This window comes from Giraffa tippelskirchi, chromosome 11 (assembly GCF_054371585.1).
Source record: "Giraffa tippelskirchi isolate mGirTip1 chromosome 11, T2T-mGirTip1v1.2.pri, whole genome shotgun sequence".
NCBI lineage: Eukaryota > Metazoa > Chordata > Mammalia > Artiodactyla > Giraffidae > Giraffa > Giraffa tippelskirchi.
The window spans coordinates 16,995,556-17,015,575 of record NC_137285.1 but is presented as its reverse complement, the minus strand read 5'-3'; the positions used below and the strand labels follow the sequence as shown (position 1 = coordinate 17,015,575).

General features: G+C 42.4%; 3 protein-coding genes across 18 annotated transcripts in view; 1 reads left to right on the top strand and 2 right to left on the bottom strand.

The window, feature by feature from the left end:
- BRAP (BRCA1 associated protein) overlaps positions 1-8,264 on the bottom strand; it is a 32,879-nt gene extending 24,615 nt beyond the window's left edge. For all 4 annotated transcript variants that reach the window (XM_081539855.1, XM_081539857.1, XM_081539858.1 and 1 more), the window contains exons 1-4: positions 8,039-8,264; positions 6,135-6,296; positions 4,667-4,865; positions 3,101-3,290 (exon numbers count right to left, since the gene is read on the bottom strand). In XM_081539855.1, the coding sequence (XP_081395981.1) occupies positions 3,101-3,290; positions 4,667-4,865; positions 6,135-6,296; positions 8,039-8,120 (633 nt within the window). In that variant the 5' untranslated portion in view covers positions 8,121-8,264. The remainder of the gene's footprint in view (positions 1-3,100; positions 3,291-4,666; positions 4,866-6,134; positions 6,297-8,038) is intronic.
- A 73-nt stretch (positions 8,265-8,337) lies between these two features.
- ACAD10 (acyl-CoA dehydrogenase family member 10) overlaps positions 8,338-20,020 on the top strand; it is a 54,839-nt gene continuing 43,156 nt past the window's right edge. For 4 of the 13 annotated variants that reach the window (XR_014068487.1, XM_081539850.1, XM_081539853.1 and 1 more), the window contains exons 1-4: positions 8,369-8,429; positions 13,306-13,505; positions 17,765-17,913; positions 19,301-19,495. Coding sequence is in view for 10 of the 13 variants with exons in the window: in XM_081539850.1 (XP_081395976.1) it covers positions 13,319-13,505; positions 17,765-17,913; positions 19,301-19,495 (531 nt within the window). In the remaining 3 variants the exon portion in view is untranslated. Of the gene's footprint in view, positions 8,476-13,305; positions 13,506-17,764; positions 17,914-19,300; positions 19,496-20,020 lie in introns of all 13 variants that reach the window. The other 9 variants (XR_014068488.1, XM_081539851.1, XM_081539854.1 and 6 more) reach the window with 3 other exon arrangements.
- LOC145525192 (uncharacterized) overlaps positions 11,721-20,020 on the bottom strand; it is an 83,947-nt gene continuing 75,647 nt past the window's right edge. Inside the window, exons 10-11 of the mRNA XM_081538032.1 lie at positions 17,744-17,837; positions 11,721-11,940 (exon numbers count right to left, since the gene is read on the bottom strand). The gene's annotated coding sequence lies outside the window, so the exon portion shown is untranslated. The remainder of the gene's footprint in view (positions 11,941-17,743; positions 17,838-20,020) is intronic.

Here is a 20,020-nt window from a genome sequence, read left to right as displayed (position 1 = left end):
GGTTCCTGCTTTAACCCAGCACTGAGATGCACTGAACAAAAGCCTGACACTAACTGCAAAAAACACAGAAGAAACAACTCATTTAAAATGCCTGTACTGAATAGAGCCCCAAATTGAATGAAACCCAGCTTCCGTTTCTTTCTAGTCCTTTGATTTATTGTTCTCATCTCAGGATTAACTTAGAAAAAGAAAAATCTATTATAATCAATGTTTCTTTACTGTTATGGTGATCAGCTAGTGCTAAGAACATATTTTTTACTTCTCAAAAGAAAGTAGGCTGGCCTAAGCCTACAAGTGATAATGAGCCAACATACTCCATTGAGAGGTTATCTGTGCTTTTCTGTTTCAAAGAACTACAAAACTGAACCCCCTTCTGCCTCCCTGTACCTTGAATTATAAATTAATTCCTCATCAAAGGGCACAGTACAACTTTATAGGCACATCTGACACCTCCAGCATAAAGAAAGATGAGGCCAACAGAGATTCAAGAAATGATAAAGGATGTAAAAAAGGCCTATTAGTTCTTAATAAAAATTCTCTGGTGAGAAACAGAAAGGAGTAAGAATATAGTTACCTGCCCAGGCCATGGAGTCAGGCTGCCTGTGTTTGAATCATAACTTTTTGACACTAGCTGTGCACCCTCGGGCAAGTGACTCACCCATGTATGTTTCCTCAATTATAAAATATGAAAATAATGACACCTACCTCATGACATACCTGAGAGGACTCAAGGAGCTAATGCATGTGAAGCTAATACCTGGCATCCGGTAAGTGATCCAGAGTTGGTACGTACTGAGTCTACTCATTAGGGCCCAATATTAATTTAACATCTTTGACACCTATACTAGGAGGGTAGTTTTAGGCCTTAGAAAATCCCTGATAGAATGAGCCTTAGACCTTAAGATCTAGCATTACAGATAAAACACAACTCATGATACCAAGGTGAAGGGTTCTATCTTCAGAGAGCACTAAGAAAGCTGTATTACAGTCCTAGAAAACATCTGTCAACTTAAGCAACTTACAAGTGGTCAAAAGACAGAGGTGGTGTATTACAGTCCTAGAAAACATCTGTCAACTTAAGCAACTTACAAGTGGTCAAAAGACAGAGGTGGAGAAACAAGTATTGGATTGGCCAAAAAATTCATTTGGATTTTTCTATAAAATCTTACAAAGAAAATCCATTAAGAGTAGCAGAAAATTTCCACAGCATCATCTGCAGACTACGAAGGGTGTCATGTGCTACAGAGAAGTTTATGGGGTTTTTAGACAACTTAGTGTTGTGGGCTTAATACACTTCAGACTAAATAAAAAGGTTAATTATGTTCTCAAACATTTTTTTTCCCAGTCCCTTTCTATGACGGTATCTGTGTTACTTGCTTACCACCCTTGCCCATTCAGCAGAAGCTATATGTGAAATACTGTCATGACACAATTCTTTGTGAACGGTGAGTATCTTCCCTTGCCCACATCCCACTCCTGCTGGACAAGGACTACACCCTAGGGATTAAAACTGAGGGCTTAATTCCCAGCTCAGTCACTTATTTCTAGCTGTATAACCGTGGCCAAATCACTAACCTCTCTCTGCAGCCAGCTTCCTCATTTGTAAAACTAGGATAACAACAGTACCTGTCTACCTCATAGGGTTATAGTAAGGATTACATCAGCTAGTGCCCATCAAGCACTTAGCAGAGTGAATGGTACAGAATAAGCAGTCAATAAAGGTTGCGTGTTATCACTATCCTCATTTTTACATTTAAAAGATTTAATATACCACTTGCCCACTATTCGCAAAGTGTCTCAGTGACCCTAGATGGTGTTCTGACAGTCAGTGAAAGCAGCTGTTAGGTGTTTTTCAGCTCTCAGTGTCAACTTGTGAAGTCTAAGCTCACAAGGCCATTGAAATACGTTTTAAATGTTTCCCTCAAAGGTGCAGTGCTTTGTAAAGGTTAAAGATAACTGTGTACTCTTTTGGACTCAAAATCCACACTAAGTTTTTTTTTTCTTCTGGTGGCCCAATGAATTGGTACAAATACCATTCAACTCTTATTTCTCTTAATTCTCTACCTATGACCAATGAATGGCCGCTATTGCTGTCAACTCTAGGTTTTCATAATGAGGAGGTGACAAATGGGCATTGTGTCATGAGCTTCTATTATCCACAGATCGTGGTGATTGGTCAGACGCAATGGCAAATGACTCTATAGGCACATTCATTTCTTTGCCAATCTGCAAGTTGGAACTGCTTATCTGGGGCAAACTCAGGAAGGCTATTTATCAGTGAGGTGCGAAAGAACTAACTTTGACAAAGCTGCATTTCACAACCTAATGAAATTTCAAAATGTAACGGTTATTAAAAAATACAAACAAATTAAAGAAAACCTATGGACAAGGTAGTCCTCTATTAACCTGCATAATACCTAAAGCTTACCTCATTTTTATATTCACATAGAAACACACAGACTCCTAAGAATAAAAATACAAAACCAAGAGAATATCTTTCTAACATCTTTAGAACTGAGGCACATGCAAAATTATGCTTAATGCAACAAGGGAAATGGACTGGATGGCCAAACCTTCTTAAAGATTGTTACAACACACAAGTATACTTTTAAAAGCTGAAAATATCACCCTTCTTTCAGAGTTTGTCTCTCTATTGCAGTGATTTCCAGTTATCTTTAATAATTCAAGGAATATCACAAAACCCCTCGTCATCAAAAAAATTTTTTATTTGATTTTCTAGAATGTGCCCAAGAATATCTACTAAAAAGAGAATGATAGAAGCAGGGGCACAGTTTTATAATGGCAAATAACAATACAGGGTTAAGAAAGGTTTGGAATTACTTTTCTACTAGAATAGTTACTATTGGATAAACAAACGCACACAACCCTAGATTTCACACTCAATTTGATTTATAAAAAATAACAGCTATGAATTAGAATTGTGTGTCTGATGAATTCAGCAATATTTCTAGAATTACGTTAATACTCTAGTAGATATCAAGACTTCTAAATGCAAGACGTAGTAAATTAATCATGGCTAGTATCAACACTTTCAAAAACAGTTTTTGTGGCAACAGATTTTTAATATCTTAACTTTTACCTGTGCACTAAACTTTATCAGCACCATATATTGATTTGGAGTAGAGTCTCTGATGATTTTCATTTGTTCAATTACTTCATTAAATGGGGCGACAAACTTCATAAGGTCATGACTGGTCATTGTAGCAGGGACTGTGAGAATACACAGCATGGCACTACGCCTCACATCTTCTTTTAAGGAGGTCATCTTACTAATAAGACAATAATTAGACTGTTTTGAATAGATGAGGTATGGTTAGTTCAAGCAACACTAATCAGACAACTTTTATGTCCAAGGAAAAACAAAATGTAATACTTTATAAATCAATTTAAACAGTTTGTTATTTTACTGGAAAATACACACCTGGGTAAATGGAGAACCCCTTAAACACATCTGCAATGGAGTTTAAGGTAACCTTTGAAATGTTCTACATGATACCCACCACTGATATTTTTTAATCTTCAGTTAAAAGGCTTTTAATGGTTATAAACCTCCATCAGGCAAATTTGCAGTGTTTTGCTCTCATTAGTTTTTTAATAATAACTATCCTTAGATAATAACTATCCCTAATGGAGCCTGTAAACCTCCATTAGGCAAATTTGAAGTGTTTTGCTCCCATTCGTTTTTTAATAATCATCATCCTTAGATAACAATAGAAGACAACTCTAACTATGGACCTCTCTTGAAGTCCATAGACTTCTCTTGAAGGTTTTTGAAGAGAAAAGACCTCTAAATATAGAAAGGAGAATTCTCAACCATGAAGATGTGACTCTGAAGATTACAGGAAGTGTTGTTGGATTGGAACAGCTAGAAGAAGAGCAAGAAAAACCGCCCACAATACAATTTGCTTTTTTCTTCAAACCTTAAACTTTTTATTTGGTATTGCAGTATAGCCAGTTAAGAATATTGTGGTAGTTTCAGGTGAGCAATTTGCTTTTCAAATGCTGCAAACTCGCTTCAACAGCTACGATCCAAAATGGCAACCTGAGTATTCTGTTTCCCAGTGGGGACTGAGCAAACAATTTAGGACAAGGACAGTCTTTAAAAAAATCAGTGACTAATTATCTGAGGAGCTGGTGGCCCAGCTATGTTGATTATATAGCAAAATTCCTTTCCTTTGGCCTCCAGAAAGCCTTGTTTGGACCACAAAAAGGAGTTCAAAGATATGATGAAATGGCAACCCATTAAGTGACTTCTTAGCAGCTTCTTTAGTAAAGACTTGGTGGGAATAAGATACTACAACTATGTTATAGATCACTTAGAATTTTTCTTTTCTTTTTTATCTTCCTTCCTTTCAATTTTCCAATCACCTGCATGCCTACCTTCTAGGGAATATTTTCCTGGGTATTCTCTCAAGTGAATCTACATGATTCATTCGTAAGACGCTTTTACCCAATTTATGAGATTTAACCATATGTAAAATATCTAAGAATTCTTAAGAAAATATCTAAGAATTTAACACACAATATATGAAAGTACTATCCCTTTGAACAAAGCTTAAAATAATCCTTCTCTTCAGGGCAAGAACATTTTCTCCACCCTATGGCAAAAAACAGACAAACTCAAAAGAGAAAAGGATTTTCTTACTTTGTCTTGTATAGATGCATAATACCGTGAACTATTTCAACTGAGGGGTTTCCACTGAAGAAGGAAATCTGATCTGGAAGCTGCTTGGATGGAGAATCAGGAGCAGCATTTACACCTTCTTTACTTGGATCTTTACTTCTCTGTGCAGTGAGGGATGCTTCTGAAGATTTCCTTTCTTCCACTGTAGCTTCTGGCTCATCTTTCACAAACCAAAAAGTTAGTAGATTATAAACTGATATGAAATATGTGGAAGGATTCCAACTAGATGAGAATTTTAAGTCAGAAGAATAAACTTTGAAAGAGAAATTGCATTAAGAACTGTCTTCACAGAACAGCAGAGTTTTGGGGATACCACAACTTGAAAGTACTCTTTGCCCCCCCGCCAACACCCTCAGCAGAGAAGGCAATGGCACCCCACTCCAGTACTCTTGCCTGGAAAATCCCATAGACAGAGGAGCCTCGTAGGCTACAGTCCATGGGGTCGCTAAGAGTCTGACACGACTGAGCGACTTTACTTTCACTTTTCACTTTTCACTTTCATGCACTGGAGAAGGAAATGGCAACCCACTCCAGTGTTCTTGCCTGGAGAATCTCAGGGACGGGGGAGCCTGGTGGGCTGCCGTCTATGGGGTCGCAGAGTCGGACACGACTGAAGTGACTTAGCAGCAGCAGCAACACCCTCAGAAACTGAAGGATGTCGACTTTACATTGAGAAGTACCATAATAAGGCGGGTGCCTTCTATCATGCACTCCTGAAAGTGTAAGTCGCTCAGTGGTGTCTGACTCTTTGCGATCCTATGGACTATACAGTCCATAGAATTCTCCAGGCCAGAATACTAGAGTGGGTAGCCTTTCCCTTCTCCAGGGGATTTTCCCAACCCAAGGATCGAACCCAGGTCTCCTGCATTGCAGGCAGATTCTTTACCAGCTGAGCCACAAGGGAAGCCCAAGAATTCTGGAGTAGGTAGCCTATTCCTTCTCCAGTGGATCTTCCCAACCCGGGAATTGAACCGGGGTCTCCTGCATTGCAGGTGGATTCTTTAGCAACTGAGCCATGTACTCCTAAGTGGGACAAATATTCAGGGCTATTTGAAAGTCTGAAAACCAACTTACCAGTTCTCCACACTGGAGATGCAATGCACATCCACCCCCCTGGATGGAGCGAGCTGGCAGAGCAGGGGGAGTCATAACGTGCTTATCTGGATTCAACATGAACTGCCACAGACCTATGTGCTAAATAGCTCTCCTCACTGAGGAGAGTTGTCAACCTAGCTTGTTATGAGTAATTTAGAAGAAATATTTAGAGAAATTGAAATCCACCCTGACAGCTTCATGTAAGGAACACAGATAGGCAGTAAAAGCTAAAGTATGCTAGAGGTCTTAATCACAGGTTCACTGAACACCACTGCAAGACAAACAACCATGGGTTTACCTTACAGAAGATAGCCTAGGATTTTGGAAAGCATACCTGGGTTGGCCTTCATGGTCTCAATGATCACATCTGTCATTTCTCGACGACCAAGATGCTGATGTATGATTGCTGCTTTCTCCCCTGGTGACTTCCCTTCTAAACAGGCTACCGCTGAAGCTAGTGTCTTCTTTTGGATCTCCTCCTCAGACATTTCCCCGACTAAAGAATACATGAATAATTAATATCTGATAATAAAACAAGCCTCTTTCCACTCTCAATGTATCCATCCACAGGGTTCCTTTTTCTCTCTGCTGCCTTCCCCCAAGACTGTAAGATGCCTTTTGCAAGGTCCTTCTCACTCATCTCTGGGGCTCCTGAAGTACTGACAGTCAGTTAATGCCCAGGGCAATAAACTCAGAAATGCAGGGTGATCCTAGTGGAAATCATGCATTTTAAGGCAAATGAAGGAGATAAGAGCTTTGATAGTGATCCTGCTCAGATGAACCAACACTCTAGTAACACTTGTACAATGAAACTGTGTTGGACCCCAAATGAGGGCATCAAGTCCACTAATCAACAAAACTTTTAGGATTAGTCTTCTTCAACAACCTGAGTTAGCCTAATGCCACCATGTCCTGAAAAACTGTGATCATTTTCTTAAATCACTAAAACACACAAGAAAAATGAATTCGGAGATTTGACAGAAATATCCTTAATATATGCTTTATGTGAAGAGAGATCAAGCCTGTTTTGCCCATCACTGTATCCTAAGTACTTACATCACAGTGCCTAGCACACACTGGAAGCTCTTTCAAGATTTGTTGAATAAATTAACGACTCAATGACAGACCCATGTAAAAATGTATATGTCGCTTATGTCAATTAATTTGACTTTCAGAACTCAGTAGCCTATTTAATTATATTCAGTCTTTAGTATGTAGCTCAAAAATTCACACCCTCAGGGAAGTTTCCTACAAGACCATCCCTGCCAGCCCCAGGCCTCTTCCCCAAACCAAACACATCCTCTCAAAAGAGCGTTCCGTCTTCCTTTCCAGCTTTCTGCCTTCCTTTACTGTACCACATTTGTCACAACTGTATTCTACATTTATCCTGTAATTATTTACTTAATCTATCTCCATGAACTGAAGTGAATTGCTGGTGCCCTTAAAGCAGGGACCATGTCTCTTTCCACACACAACTAAAGCACAACAGAGAGTAAGCACTCATAAAGTATTCCTTGAGTGAATGTTGTGTAGCTGGCGGTTCAAGGAACAGAGCCATACCTGCATTCCCCCTGAGGAGGCTGTGTGACTGGGAATGAAGAGCTCGGACTCTCAAGTCCAGCTCTCTGAGGTAGAATTCCAGTTTTGCCACTGACAGATGATCCTGGATAAGGCACTTAATCTCAGGGCTTCAGTTCCCAGTTTGTAAAAGCCTCATACACCCATAAAACTAATTGGGTTGTATGAAGATACAGAAAAGTGTGCACACGAAGTGTTTAGTACAGTGCTCAGATATAGGAAGTGTACACATTTCAGTTATAATTATAACTACTGCCACAGGGCACCCAAATGGATGGTTTTTCAAAGAGGAAGGATTTAATTAAACCAGGTGCCCTCAGTGTGCTGGGGATTCCCTGTCTGCCTTCACAAAGCCTAGAGAAAATCAACTCGCACAACTAGGCTCTCACCCAGGCTGGAAAGAGCGACACGCCAAATATAAACAGAGTCCCGGTGGGAAGGCACCAGGAAGGAGGCACCGGGAAAGACTTCCCACAGGTGACACCTGGGAAGAGACTTCCCAAGGATGGCGAGGGGATGAGAGGGATTCCAACCATTTCTCGGCTTCCTCCTGAAGCGAAAGCCCTCGCCGAGGCCCTTGCCCGGACTCAGACTCTGAGAGGACGCGCCCCGGGGCCCAGGCGCGGGCCACGGGGGGAGGCGGCGAGGCCGCGGACTCACCGGCAGCGCTGAAGCCGAAGCCGGCGGGGACCGGCGAGTGTTCTGCGAGCTCCAGGCGAATGACAACTAGTGACACACTCATAGGGCAGCCGCTGGCCGGCGAAGGCCCCGGCGGGCTCAGGAGAGGCTGGGAGGCGAGCCTAGAGGCAGAGAGGCCCGGGGCGGGCAGCGCCGCCACCGCCTCAGCAGCAGCGGCACCTCCGCGAGCAATCCTCTGAGCCACAACAACCTCCACTTCCGCCTCCCGGCCGCCGTCGTTGTCCTGTGAAGTTACGCATGCGCGGGCCAGCGCGATCTCTGATTGGGTGTGGAGGCAGCCACGTGACTGGTGTGTTTTCGCTGAGGTGAGCCTGGAGCCTGCGTACGGAATCTGGAAGAGATCGTGGAGGAGGCACGTCACGGGAATCTCGGGAGCTGGGCTTTCATTAGGCAGATCGGTGGGTTTGCGCCCGGGCCTGAGTTACCCTACCTGAGAGACCTCGTTCTCAGCCGAGCTCATCTGACGGCGAGGGGTCTCTGACTCCGCGAGGTCTCCCAGTTGTCCGAGCCACCCGCACCCTGCAGTGAGCTCTGGCCTCTTTTTGTCCTGTTTGATCTCTCGCTCCAGCTGTAGGCAAGGTTGCTTTGTGTCAGCCACGCTTTACAGATCGGTGCTCTGAGGCATAGGGATGAATCCGCTTCTTTCTCTTGAGGGCCCATAGGGAGTAGGGACTGTTGGGGTGGTGGGGATACATTGGCGAATAAGATGAACACCCAGTTCCTGTTCTTATGGATTTGACCTTGTTGTGTGACCTTGAGCGAGGTTTTTCATAAAATTGTGTGATATCCTTATACAGCTATGAGGATGAAGCAAGTAGAGGCTGTGACTCTGTTTACATTAATTTTTCTGATAGTCCGCATTCTTTTCAATACCGCAGACTTGAGAGTGAGGACAGGAGAAGAAGGGGGCGACAGGATGAGAGGGTTGGACGGCATCACCGACCTAGTGGACGAGTTTGAGCAAACTGGGAGATAGTGAAGGACAGGGAAACCTGGTATCCTGCAGTCCATGGCGTCGCAAGGAGTCCGAAAGGACTTAGTCACTGAACAGACTTGCCTTTGGCACGTGAACATGGAAAGCCACAATCAATACATATATAGCATATATGTGACAGGATGCTACTCTAGGTATATGTTATCATGACATGTAATTGTGTCATAGCACACACTGCGTCCTGGACATACATAGATGTGTGGACTACAAATTCATATCATGACCTCCTGACGTTTATACCTTATGACTGCACACTATGAATTAGTTTCAGTGTACACTTTATATCATGATTTCTCAACCTCTGCACTGTTAACATTATTGGACTCACTAAGCCTTTGGGTTGTGTGTATATCCTACACTTAATGGAATAGTTAGCACCATCCCTGGCCTGACCTACTAGGTACCAGTTGCACCTCCAACTGGTGACCACCAAAATGTCTCCAGACATTCCCAGATGTCCCCTTGGGGCCAAAATTGCCCCCAGTGGCAGTTGCTGATTTTTGTGAAATTGTATATGCCATATGCATCCCACTATATGTACATAATATATGAGATCTCGTGTGAACTTTTTTTTATAGTATATTACAATAGCAGATAACATTTAATGGTGTGCCAGGTACTAACTTGAGTGCTTTATTAATACATACTTTCTGTAGTAGTAACAACAACTTCATGAGGCAGGTACTATAATTTTTCCCATTTTATGGAGGAGGAATCTGAGGCTCAGAGAGAGTCACTTGCTCAGGATCACACAAGCGGCAGAGCCAGACTTTGAATCCAGGCAATCTGATTTCAGAGCCAACACTCAATCTCTACTAATCCATCTCTTTAATATGCAGCAACTAGCCTTCTCTGGTGGCTCAGATGGTAAAGAATCTGCCTGCAATGTGGGAGACATGGGTTCAATCCCTGGGTTGGGAAGATTCCTTGGAGAAGGGAATGGCAACCCACTCCGCTATTCTTGCCTGGAGAATCCCATGGACTTAGGAGCCTGGTCCATGCGGTTGCAAAGAGTCAGACACAACTGAGCAACTAACAATTTCACTTTTTCACACTGTGTGCATGTTTATGAAAGTAGAATTTAGGTAGCACGTCTACATTACACATACTGATCTCATTCTGAGAGGCAGAGAGAGAGAAGATGAATATTGTTTACAGTGGAGAAGGAAGATGCCAGTTCCAGAGAACTAGAATTATTCACTAGAGATGGGCAAAATGGGCTTGTTATAGTACTCTGTAGCTGCCAAATGCTATGCCTGCCACCTGTGTTCCCTTATTTTCTGATTCATCCAGTTTATTCATCCTTCCAACTCATATTTCTTTTCTGATTTTTGGCCTTGCCACACACGTTGCAGGATCTCTGTTCCCTGAGCAGGGATTGAACTAGGGCCAAAGCAGTGAAAGCCTGGAATCCTAACTATTAGGTACCCAGGAAGTGAAAGGAAGTGTTATTCGTTCAGTTGTGTCTGACTCTTTGAAACCCTATGGATTGTAGCCCAGCAGGCTCCACTGACCATGGAATTCTCCAGGCAAAAATACTAGAGTGGGTAGCCATTCCCTTCTCTAAGGGATCTTCCCAACCCAGGGATCGAACCCAGGTCTCCTACATTGCAGGCATATTCTTTACTGTCTGAGCCACTAGGGAAGCCAAGGGAACTCCTCCAACTCATGTTTTTACTGAGCACCTGCTATGTGTCTAGATATTGTGCCAGGTCCTAGGGGATGGATAGGCATGAAAATGAAATAAGACAGGCCTTTCCTTAACGAGTTTACATGTAGAGGAGTAGGTAGAGTCAAAAAGGAACTGTGTGTCATCTAGTGAAGGTATGGATAAGAAGCAGTGAAAGTGGAAAAAAAAAATTAGTATCAGAGTCTTCCAGGAAAAAGAAAGACTAGCCTCTCTAGAGGAGATAAAGCTGATGCTCTGATGTAAAAATGAGTGGAAATTTACTAGCGAATAAAGCAGACTTCCCTGTAGCTCAAATCGTGAAGAATCTGCCTGCGATGCAGGAGACCAGGGTTCGATCCCTGGGTTGGGAAGTTCCTCTGGAGAAGAGAATGGCAACCCACTCCAGTATTCTTGCCTGGAGAATTCCATGGACAGAGAAGCCTGGCGGGCTACAGTCCATGGGGTCACAAAGAGTCAGACACGACTGAGCAACTAACACACACAAAGCAGGCAGGGGTGTTCCAGTCAGTGGGCAGGTACCACAGAGTTACCAGGATGTATGGTATGAGAAATCACAGCCTTTTCCTGCTCTGAAGAGAGCACTGGGAAGTGAAAACAGACCATCACCTCTAGTTGGAAGGAAGAAGCAGCTAGTTGTGGAAGCAGTGCCCACTCATCCATTAGCTGGAGTATGAGAAGGACAGTGTCTTCAATGAGAATAAAAGTCACCCCTTCAGTATGAAAGTCAGCCCTTTTCATCTCTGTTAAGCCCTTGCACAGAGCGTGTTGACACTTTTGGAGCCTATAAATAAATTTCTCCTTCCGTCGTTAACTTTGGCCTTGGCACATGAACATAAGTAAAACCCAAATTGCAAATCAATCTACCTTTTTCATTTCAGCATTCGTGCCCCAATTCAGCAAATTTCCAATTACATAAGAAACACGTTATATCATCTTGAACATTTACTTCCTAAGAATTCTTTCTTTAGATTCTTACATACTTTATTTAGTCCTTATGGTGGCACCGAGGTGACTCCCATGAACATGCAGGCTGTCTTACCAACCTGTTTTGCTCTAACTTGCTTCTTAGTTTTTTAACCATAGACATCACATGAGAAACTTCAAGATTTTCAAGTGGAACTGACTGCAAGTAGAATTTGTTGTTGTTGTTGTTCTTTTTCCCAGGTTTTTATTTCAGACCTAAAAAAAATTGAAAGAATAGTACAATGATTTCTCATTCCTTTCATCACGCACCCTTCACTGAGACTAATTATTAACATTTTGCCACATTTATGTCTATTCATGTGAAAATGTTTGTGTATCTATATATACATGTACCGGAGAAGGCAATGGCACCCCACTCCAGTACTCTTGCCTGGAAAATCCCATGGACGGAGGAGCCTGGTAGGCTACAGTCCATGGGGTCGCTAAGAGCCGGACACGACTGAGCGACTTCACTTTCACTTTTCACTCTCATGCATTGGAGAAGGAAATGGCAACCCACTCCAGTATTCTTGCCTGGAGAATCCTAGGGACGGCAGAGCCTGGTGAGCTGCCGTCTATGGGGTCGCACAGAGTCGGACACGACTGAAGCGACTTAGCATAGCATAGCATAGCATAGCATATACATGTACCTGTTGTGTATGTGTTATTTTTTTTCCCTGAACTTGTTGAAAGTAAGTTTAGAAAAGAGGCAGTGAAGATCAGAAGGTCATCGCCCTGCGCTGTAGGAGGGATGATAGTGTGGTGGCATGGTGAGTGCTAGGAGGAGGTGAGTACAGGGCACCCTGAAAGAGTACAGGAGAGACTGCTCATCTGTCTTTTCTGGCAGCCAGAAGAGGTTTCATGAAAGAAGTGACACGTAAACTACAACCTGAGGGACAATGTGCAGTTATCCAGGTAATGGATGGAAGGGAGCATTCAGGCCAGGGAAACAGCATATGCTAAGGCCTGGCCACAGGAGGAGGGCATCATGTGTTCAGTGAAGCTGCTGTGGACGTGAGTGTTGAGATCACCCAGGCTAAGGTGAAGTACAAAGGGGAGCTGCTGCCCAAAGGGGAGAAGAAGTTCTCAGAGGGCATTTTCAGGCAGCTTAAGGAGCTGAGAGTTTATCTTGAGGACAGTGGGGAGTCACTGGTGATTTTAAATGGGGGTAGGACATGATCAAATTTGCAATTTTGAATGAAGAGGCAAGGGAACCACTTAAGAGGCTGCTGCAAAGGTCTGTTGGTGAGATCATGTAGTGGGAGTGGAGAGAGTAGATGGAGAGCTTCGGGAGGAATGACTGGTCACACCGAGCACCAGAATGGAGGTGTCTGGCTGGAGGACTGAGGGGTGAATCCAGTTTTCTAGCTTGGGTAGCTGGGGGAACAGGGGAACCCTTTCCTGAGCCAAGGACCTTAGGAAAGGAGTTGTCGTGGAGGGCAGAGACCCTGAGTTCAGCTCTGGTTGTGTCTGAAATGCTGGTTGGAAGTCAGGGTAGTGTGCAGGTGGCACCCTGAGTGCCAGGACGGAGGTCTACTTGGAGGCAGAGAAGGCTAACCGTGTCGTGTTGCTGCTTCACAGGCTTGGCCCCAACATGTGCCTAAGGCAGCTTCTGCAGTCCTCCCAGCTCCAGCGGGCTTGGAGGGTGGCCTTCCTGAAACATGTCCAGGGAAGGCACCCAGGAGCCCCGAGATGGACACATTCTGGAGGCGGCCCCTACAGAGCAGTGATTTTTGACATGGGCGGAGTTCTGCTTCCTTCTCCAGGGAGAGTGGCTGCAGGTGAGCTCTTCATTCTCCTTCACCTTTGGAGACTGGGGTGCGTGGGGGTGGGGGAAAGGAGGGTGGTGAGGGGAGATGATAGTGTGTCTCAGTGGGTGCTATGCTTGCTCTTGAATCAAATTCCACGCAACAGTTAGTGCTGCTGAGGATCTTGGGCAAGTGATTTCACTTCTCTGAGTTTTATTTTCCTCATCATTAAATTAGAGCTAATGGTCTGTACATCTTTGGTGCTAGGAGATGGTTAAGTGAGATTATTCATGGAAAGCACTTGATTAGCAGAATGAGTGCTTGGCTCATCTGAAATGCCCAATAAATGGCAAGCTGCCATTGTTATTGTCAATGTTATAGGTAGAATTTAACTACCTTTCCTGGAGAACTACTTCTGAATGCTGAAATCTGCCCCCCTCCCCACTGTGATCACAACCTTTCCTCTTCCATCAACCTCCCTCTACACCTGCTTTTGTTACAAGACAAACCTCTAGGCTCTGATCCTTCCTTTTTCAGCCCCTTCTGGTATTGCCTTCTTATGCACTCAGTTGAACTGACTTAAGTTTGATTTGTTTGGCTTGAAATGTTAGAAAACCTAACAAAACATTGACTGAAACAAGATTGAAGTTAAATGTGTTTTTTACGTGAAAGTCCAGGTGTGTGGCTTGGGCTAGTGTGTTGCTATGTGGTATCAGGGCCCTGGGCTCTTTTCCTTGTGTTGCTCTGCTATGAGCACACCCCATTTCCACTCTCACCTCATGGGTCAGGCTTGGCTGCTTCACTTTCTGCCATCACATGCGCATTCTAGCCAACAGGAAGGACCAAACAGAGGTCTCTGTTCTTTTGACAGACTGTGGTTGCTGATTGGGCAGTTTTGTGTGCTAAATCATCCCAAGGTCAGGTTTTCTGTGCCCCTGGTTGAAAAATTACCCAGCTCTGCTAACTGGGTGAGCTATTTGTTTGTTTGTTTTGTTTTGTAGCTCTGCTGCAAGTGAGCCCTCAGGCTCTCTATTCCTCCACTGATATTCCTCTTGAACTTACTACAGGGGTGTTCCAAACTCCCCTTGGAGCCATCATACTTCTCCAGACCAAACCTTGGCAGATAGATGAATCTCCGCTTTTACAGCAAACATAAAGATAACTTGGCAGGAATTTTCTCAACTCTTTCCAGAATACCTTGAGAAGCTATTTTCTTCTTTCCACTGCTACTGCCTCTACACATGTTATATCCCTAAATTCTCCCACCTGCTTGATCACAGCAGCCTCCTAACTGCTAACTCTACCTCTGGCCTCTGGGTTTTACACCCCCTCCACACAGCCCCTAGAACTGCCCTTCTAAAACACACTTCACATCTTCTGCCTTCCCTCTCCTCTTTAAATCCTTGAATGGCAGTCCTTTTTTCACACCATTTGCCATGTACACCCACATTTCAGCTACCTTCAACTACTTGGTGCTCTTTAAACTTGCCAAATGTGTTTATACTCCTGTGCCTTTGCAAGTTCTGTTCCCTCTGCTTGAAGCTACCCTTCCTTGCCTCCTCTGCCTTTTCAAATCCTGCTCATACTTTTAAATGGTATGTTATTCAGCAGTGCCTGGAATCTTTTGAGCCTTAGTAAGGCTTGTGGTTGTTATTGACTTGTGTTTTTATCTTATAATGTTTTTGCAATACCAGGATTTTCATTTTTCTTGTCATCAAAATCATCTGTGTTTTTCTTTATGGCTTGAGTGTAAAGTGTCTAGGGTAAGGAAGTCTTTTTTACCTTGACGTTCATAAAGATGTTGCATATTGTTTTCTAACTTATAGATTTTTTTTTCTTTCCTGATTTGGATATTTAGTCTTTTGAGAATTCATTTTTGTAATTGTGAGAAATAGAGATTTAATTAATTTTTTTCTATTCAGAAACTCACTTATGCCAACCATATTTATTAAATAGTTGGTGCTAAAAGTATATTTAATACTTTGGATTTAAAAAAATACAAAGGCCAATTTCTTATTGTCACCTCTACCCCCTCCCCGCAGTTCTAGCCTTCATTGATTATCATTGTGAAAAATTTGTTTATCCTTCCAAAAATTCCCAATATATACAGGGGAACGTGTGTGTGTGTGTGTGTGTGTACTGTGTCTACACTGATTGGGTCATGCTATACAAACTGTTTGGGCTTTCCTGGTGACTCAGTAAAGAATCTGCCTGCAGTGCAGGAGACTTGGGTTCAGTCCCTGGGTTGAGAAGATCCCCTGAAGAAGGGAATGGCTACCCACTCCAGTATTATTGCCTGGAGAATTCCATGGACAGAGGAGCCTGGCGAGCTACAGTCCACGAGGTCACAAAGTTGGACAGAACTGAGCGACTAACACTTACTTTTCATACAGACTGTTAGATGTACCTTTCTTTTTTTCTGACCTAGTAAAATATCTTGCCAAATTTTCTGCATCAGTAGGCATGGGCTTCCCAGGTAGCTCAGTGGTAAAGAATCCGCCTGCCAATGCAGGAGACTCAGGTTCAATCTCTGGGTTGAGAAGATCCCCTGGAGAAGGAAATGGCAACCCACTCCAGTATTCTTGTCTGGAGAATCCCATGGACAAAGGAACCTGGCAGGCTACAGTCCATTGGGTTGCAAAGAGTCGGATACCACTTAGTGACTAACCAACAACAACAGCAGGCATAGGTCTAGTTCAGGAATTAGCAAACTTTTTCTGTCAGGGGTGCTATTCAGCTCTACTGTTGGAGCCAGCAGCAGCCATAGCAATAGTCAACAAAGGTGTAGTTATGTTACAGAAAAACTTCATCCGCAAAAATAGATGGGAGACAGATTTGGCCCCCAGGCCATAATTTGCTGACCTTTGACCTAGTTTATACATTTTAACATCTACATGGCATTTCATTATATGAATGTACCATGGTCGCTTTAACAAGCCCTTTATTAACATACATGTAAGTTTCTAGTTTTCACTGTGAGCAGTTCTGCCCAACAGTGGTATACATAATCTTTGCTTACATTTATAAATATATCTTTGGGAGAAATTCCTGGAAGCAGAATTGCTACATCAATTTGTAAATGTGCATTTAACATGTTGCACTCCATAGTGGTTGTACTTGTTTACACCCCCATCAGCAGCGTAGGAGAGAGAGCCTTTTCTTGCATGCTTATCAACTCTTAAGATCGTAAAAATTGCTCTAACTTCAGTTCTAAAATTAAAGAGGTATTATTATTTGGATTGAGTTTTAAAAGACCCCGCTTGTTTTCAGAAGACATACTAAGTTGGTCCTGTTGGTGATTTCTGAAGAATGGGATTGCTTTGTCATTCTGTTTTCTTTTTTATACCTTTCTGTGTTGTCTGAAATATTTTCAGTGCACAGCCACTACATTAAACAAAAACTTAGTGTTAAGTATCTTATATCTTAGATATAATTATGGATGCTATATGTTTTTGCCCCATAAGCAGGTATATTATAGAAAGAGAAAACCCTCTTGTACAGGAAAAAGTATCTGCTATCCCAGCGTTCCCCATGTACACAATAGTAATCCATCCACTGCTTTGGCTTTTTACGGACAGAATTTTGTTATTTTTCAAAGACACCATCCTCCATTTGAATGTTTCAGTGTACCAGCTACACTGCCCTGAAGGATTACTACAGTTTACAAAATGAAGGGTTTGTTTTGGAGTGCTGTCAGAATCTGATTTATTCCCTCATGTACTTGCATACCATGTGCCAGGACCATGTGAGTGACCTAATATATTGTTGCTGTTGGTTAGTTGCTAAGTCGTGTCTGACTCTTTTGAGAGCCCATGAACTGTAGCTGGCCAGGTTCCTCTGTCCATGGAATTTTCCCAGGCAAGAATACTAGAGTGGGTTGCCATTCCCTTCTCCAGGGAATCTTGCCAACCCGAGGATGAAATGCATCTCCTGCATTGGTAGGCAGATTCTTTACCCCTGAACTACCAGGGAAGCCTGACCTAATACATATGAACCAGCTAATAAGAGACCAGGGAAGAAAATTCATAATGTAGTGTCTAGCATCATCTCAAGCTGGTGGCATGGACTGATGCTTGGCAGCAGTGTCCCCTCAGTCACACATATTGTTACTGCTGTTCCCTGGGAGGTCTAAGGCTGAGATTTTCCATTTCCTGAATTTCTCTGAATTCCCAACAGAACCCACCTGGCACCACAGTGATGCCACAGAACCTGTATGGTAATTACCTTGCTCCCCAAACTTCAGCTGTTTGTCCATATATCATTTCACTTACCATGTGTTTTACTTCTGGTAGAATGGGAGGTACAGAATCATATCCCTTCTGGAACTATAGTGAAGGCCTTGATCTCAGGTGGCAAAAATGGGCCCTGGATGAAATTTATGAGAGCAGAGATAACAACAGAAGATTTCTTACAAGAATTTGGGAGACTTTGCTCAGAAATTGTAAGTGATAAACATACTTGAATTTCAATATTCTTTCTATCTAGGATAGTGGATGCAACACTCATCCATTAAATTGGTTAAACTAAAAATGAAGGGAAAACCTAATAACCCATTCTAAGATTTTAAGTTATTTCTTCTGTCCCTAAGTACTCAATTTTGACTGCACAAATGAAAAATAAAAATATTATGTACTAAGCCCCTCCGTCAGCTATTGTTTATGTGAAACTGGATTGTTGCATAATGGCTTTGATCAGAAAGCTTGTTTAATGCAGTGATAACATTGAGCCTTTCTCTGGACTATGCATTGTTCTAAGCTCTTTATTTATATTAACTCATGTACCTTCACAATATAATTGCTAAAATATAATTTAAAAATAGTGAAGTTCTGGATGGATGGTAGTTTTGGTTATATATCAGTGAATGTACTTAATGTTATCCAAAGTGGTTAAAACAGTGAATATGATGTTATGGGGTCTTACCACAATTTTAAGTAAATGAATAAATATATATATATATATATATAGAAAACATTCTGCTAAGTCATAGAAAGAAGCCAGCCCCAAAGACTACATATTATATGATTCCACTTATATGAAACATTCAGAACAGATAAATCTATAGAAGTAGAAAATAGAGCTGTTATTTTCTAGGACTGGGAGTATTGGGGAATCGGGGGCAGGGAGGAAGAGGAATGGGTAATGACTGCTGATAGGTATGGTGTTTCTTTTTGGGGTGACGTAAATGTTCTAAAACTGATTGTCTTAAGGGTTTTACACCTTTGTGAATATATTAAAAACCACTGAATTTTACAGTTTAAATGGGCCAATTGTGTGATATATGAATCGTGTTTCCATAAAGCTGTTGTAAAATGAATGTGTGTATAAAATAGTAGACTTGCCATTGCAAATTTTGAAACCTGATAAAATAAAGAGGTTTTAAAACCCACAGAGACTGAATTTAAAATCCCCCAAGTTGATCAGATTCAATTCATCATGCTGAAGCTGAGACAATGCAGAGTCATCAAATCTCTGGATCACTAAAAATTAAATTACATCTGCTTAATTCACTTTTAGGGTTTCATGTATCCTCTTAGAGTCTTCAGAATCTTTTAAAAATTGACTGTGAATGAGTGAAATAAAGAATTCATTTAACTGGAATATTGATATAAATTGCTCCATTCCCTAATCACTGTAATTCTAAGCAACTTTTTACAACATTATATGCAAAATTCTGCACCAGGGCTGAAAGAGAGAATTCCTTTTGGCAGCAAACCAGAGGCCTGGGATAGTGACAGGAAGCCTGGAATATGTGTTTTTCTGTGTTGGTGATAAGCTCTTCTTACTCTTAATGATGGCTGCTTCTCTTCTCCCCCCACCTCCAATCTTAGTCAAAGACCTCCGTGCCCGTGGACTCCTTTTTCTCTCTGCTGACCAGTGAGCGAGTGGCAAAGCAGTTCCCAGTGATGACTGAGGCCATAACTCAGATTCGGGCTAAAGGCCTTCAGACTGCAGTCTTGAGCAATAATTTTTATCTTCCCAATGGGAAGAGCTTTTTTCCCTTGGACCGGAAACAGTTTGATGTGGTAAGCTGACAGGGATCCAAAGCAATCTGAATCAAGTCTCTGTCTTTACTTTAGGATGCAGCATTAATGCTGCCTCTCAGCAGGTCTTAAGTAGTTGGGTTTGTTATTCACACAGTTGACTGAGTTAGGATTAGACATGATAGGTGGGAAAGAGGACTTGAAAGTATCACTGAGCTCTGAGCAAGGTCATTTATGGGCTTTGATAACTGGGTGAAACCTCAGCTTCAGAGAATCCCTTTCATCTGGACTTGAACTTAGTCATCAGATATTAGGGATTCCCAGGTGGCACAGTTAGTAAAGAATCTGCCTGCCAGTGCAGGAGACACAAGGGCTGCAGGTTCGATTCCTGGGTCGGGAAGAGCCCCTGGAGTAGGAAATGGCAACCCATTCCAGTGTTCTTGCCTGGAATGTTTCATGGACAGATAGCCTGGCAGGCTACAGCTTATGGGGTTAAAAACAGTTGCACACAACTGAACTCACACAACAACAACAACAGCATCAGATAACATACGCACTTTGATCAGC